This window comes from Linepithema humile, chromosome 8 (genome assembly GCF_040581485.1).
Source record: "Linepithema humile isolate Giens D197 chromosome 8, Lhum_UNIL_v1.0, whole genome shotgun sequence".
Taxonomy (NCBI): Eukaryota; Metazoa; Arthropoda; class Insecta; order Hymenoptera; family Formicidae; genus Linepithema; species Linepithema humile.
Genome location: NC_090135.1, coordinates 3,912,767 through 3,914,069, shown reverse-complemented (window position 1 = coordinate 3,914,069; position 1,303 = coordinate 3,912,767). Strand labels below are relative to the sequence as shown.

The window sequence follows — 1,303 nt, the reverse complement described above, 5'->3', positions numbered from 1 at the left end:
CCTGTACCGATTCCGACGACAGCCTGGCGGCGCCACCTGGACGAGGCCCGGGAGCTAATTACTGTCAATCTCGCCAGAGCTTTTCAGAGGCAAGAGCCGTATTACAATATGCGGCGACGGGATTGGCGGCCGAAGATCGGCGCGACAGTGTGGCGCAGAGAACACCCTCTGTCAAACAAGGCCGCAGGCGTGAACGCCAAGCTCGCGCCAAAATACGCCGGTCCGTACGTAATAGGCCGAATCGTCACCCCCGTTATCTACGATTTAAAAGATAAGAGGGGACGATGGCTTAGGCACATACATGTGCAGGACCTAAAGCCAGGGAATGGGGAAGATGCCCCTACCAAATAGGCTGACCAGACCACCGTGACGGGGATGCTAGAATATAAGGAGCGTTTCTGAGAATCTTCGGCCTAGAAAGCTAGAACTCGCATCCAAGATGACTAGCTCCTGGAACATCCTCGATGAGATCGAGATCTTGCTGGCCGACGAGCCAACGCCGAAGCCTGCTCCGAAGCCGTCACCACCGGCACGCGTGATCCCCAAGGTGGGGACCACGATCCAGCGATCCGACCGGCAGCAGCAGAGGAAGGCTGCTTTCTTGGCCTCGCCACCGCCGCCACCACCCAAGGGGCGGAAACGAGGGCCACCAGACCCCGCGTGCACCATCACGCACACGGCGCCGCAGGAACGTAGGCCGACCAGACCGGCGGCCATGCCGACCACCGCACCGCCGGGACCAGCCGCTACCAGCAGACGGCCATCTTGGGCCGTTGAAACTCGGCCGTCAACGGCCGCCGCCGCACCGCCGACAACACCAGCCGCCGCACGACGGCCACTACCAGCCGCTGCACGGCCGCCACCAGCCGTAGCACGGCCGCCACCAGCAGCTACCAGGCCGCCACCAGCAGCTACCAGGCCACCGCCAGCAGCTACCAGGCCACCACCACCCGCCGCCGCACCACCTGCGCCACCAGCAGGAAGGGCACCGGATCCGCCACCTTTCATGGTGGAATTCGCGCCAAAGGAATTCGCGGCGATTCCTTACTGGTCCGTTGTAGTCTAGCGTGGCTACAAGTTGCGAACAGCGGACGGACGGCGCTACAAGCTCCGCTTCTCGCGAGACGGGCGACTTATCAAGAGCCGTCCACAGCCGCCGCAGGCACCCACTCCCGAAAACCGGGGAGTGATGTAACGATGCAGCCTGCATCGTCACGGCTACGGACCGAACATCGTCCGTAGCCAAAAAGGGCGCATCGCGCGCCGATAAACTTTTCGTATAAACACCGACGGTCAATCGCCG

At 62.5% G+C, this 1,303-nt stretch overlaps 1 protein-coding gene across 1 annotated transcript; it reads left to right on the top strand.

The window, feature by feature from the left end:
• The first annotated feature begins 439 nt into the window (after positions 1-439).
• LOC105677883 (mucin-7-like) lies at positions 440-1,066 on the top strand. Its single transcript, XM_012376765.2, has one exon. It carries the CDS (start codon positions 440-442, stop codon positions 1,064-1,066), a length of 627 nt encoding a protein of 208 aa, XP_012232188.2.
• Positions 1,067-1,303: the final 237 nt, after the last annotated feature.

Bases quoted from the DNA above. Each gene is read 5' to 3' on its own strand.
- LOC105677883 (XM_012376765.2), top strand. From the start codon at position 440: ATGACTAGCTCCTGGAACATCCTCGATGAGATCGAGATCTTGCTGGCC.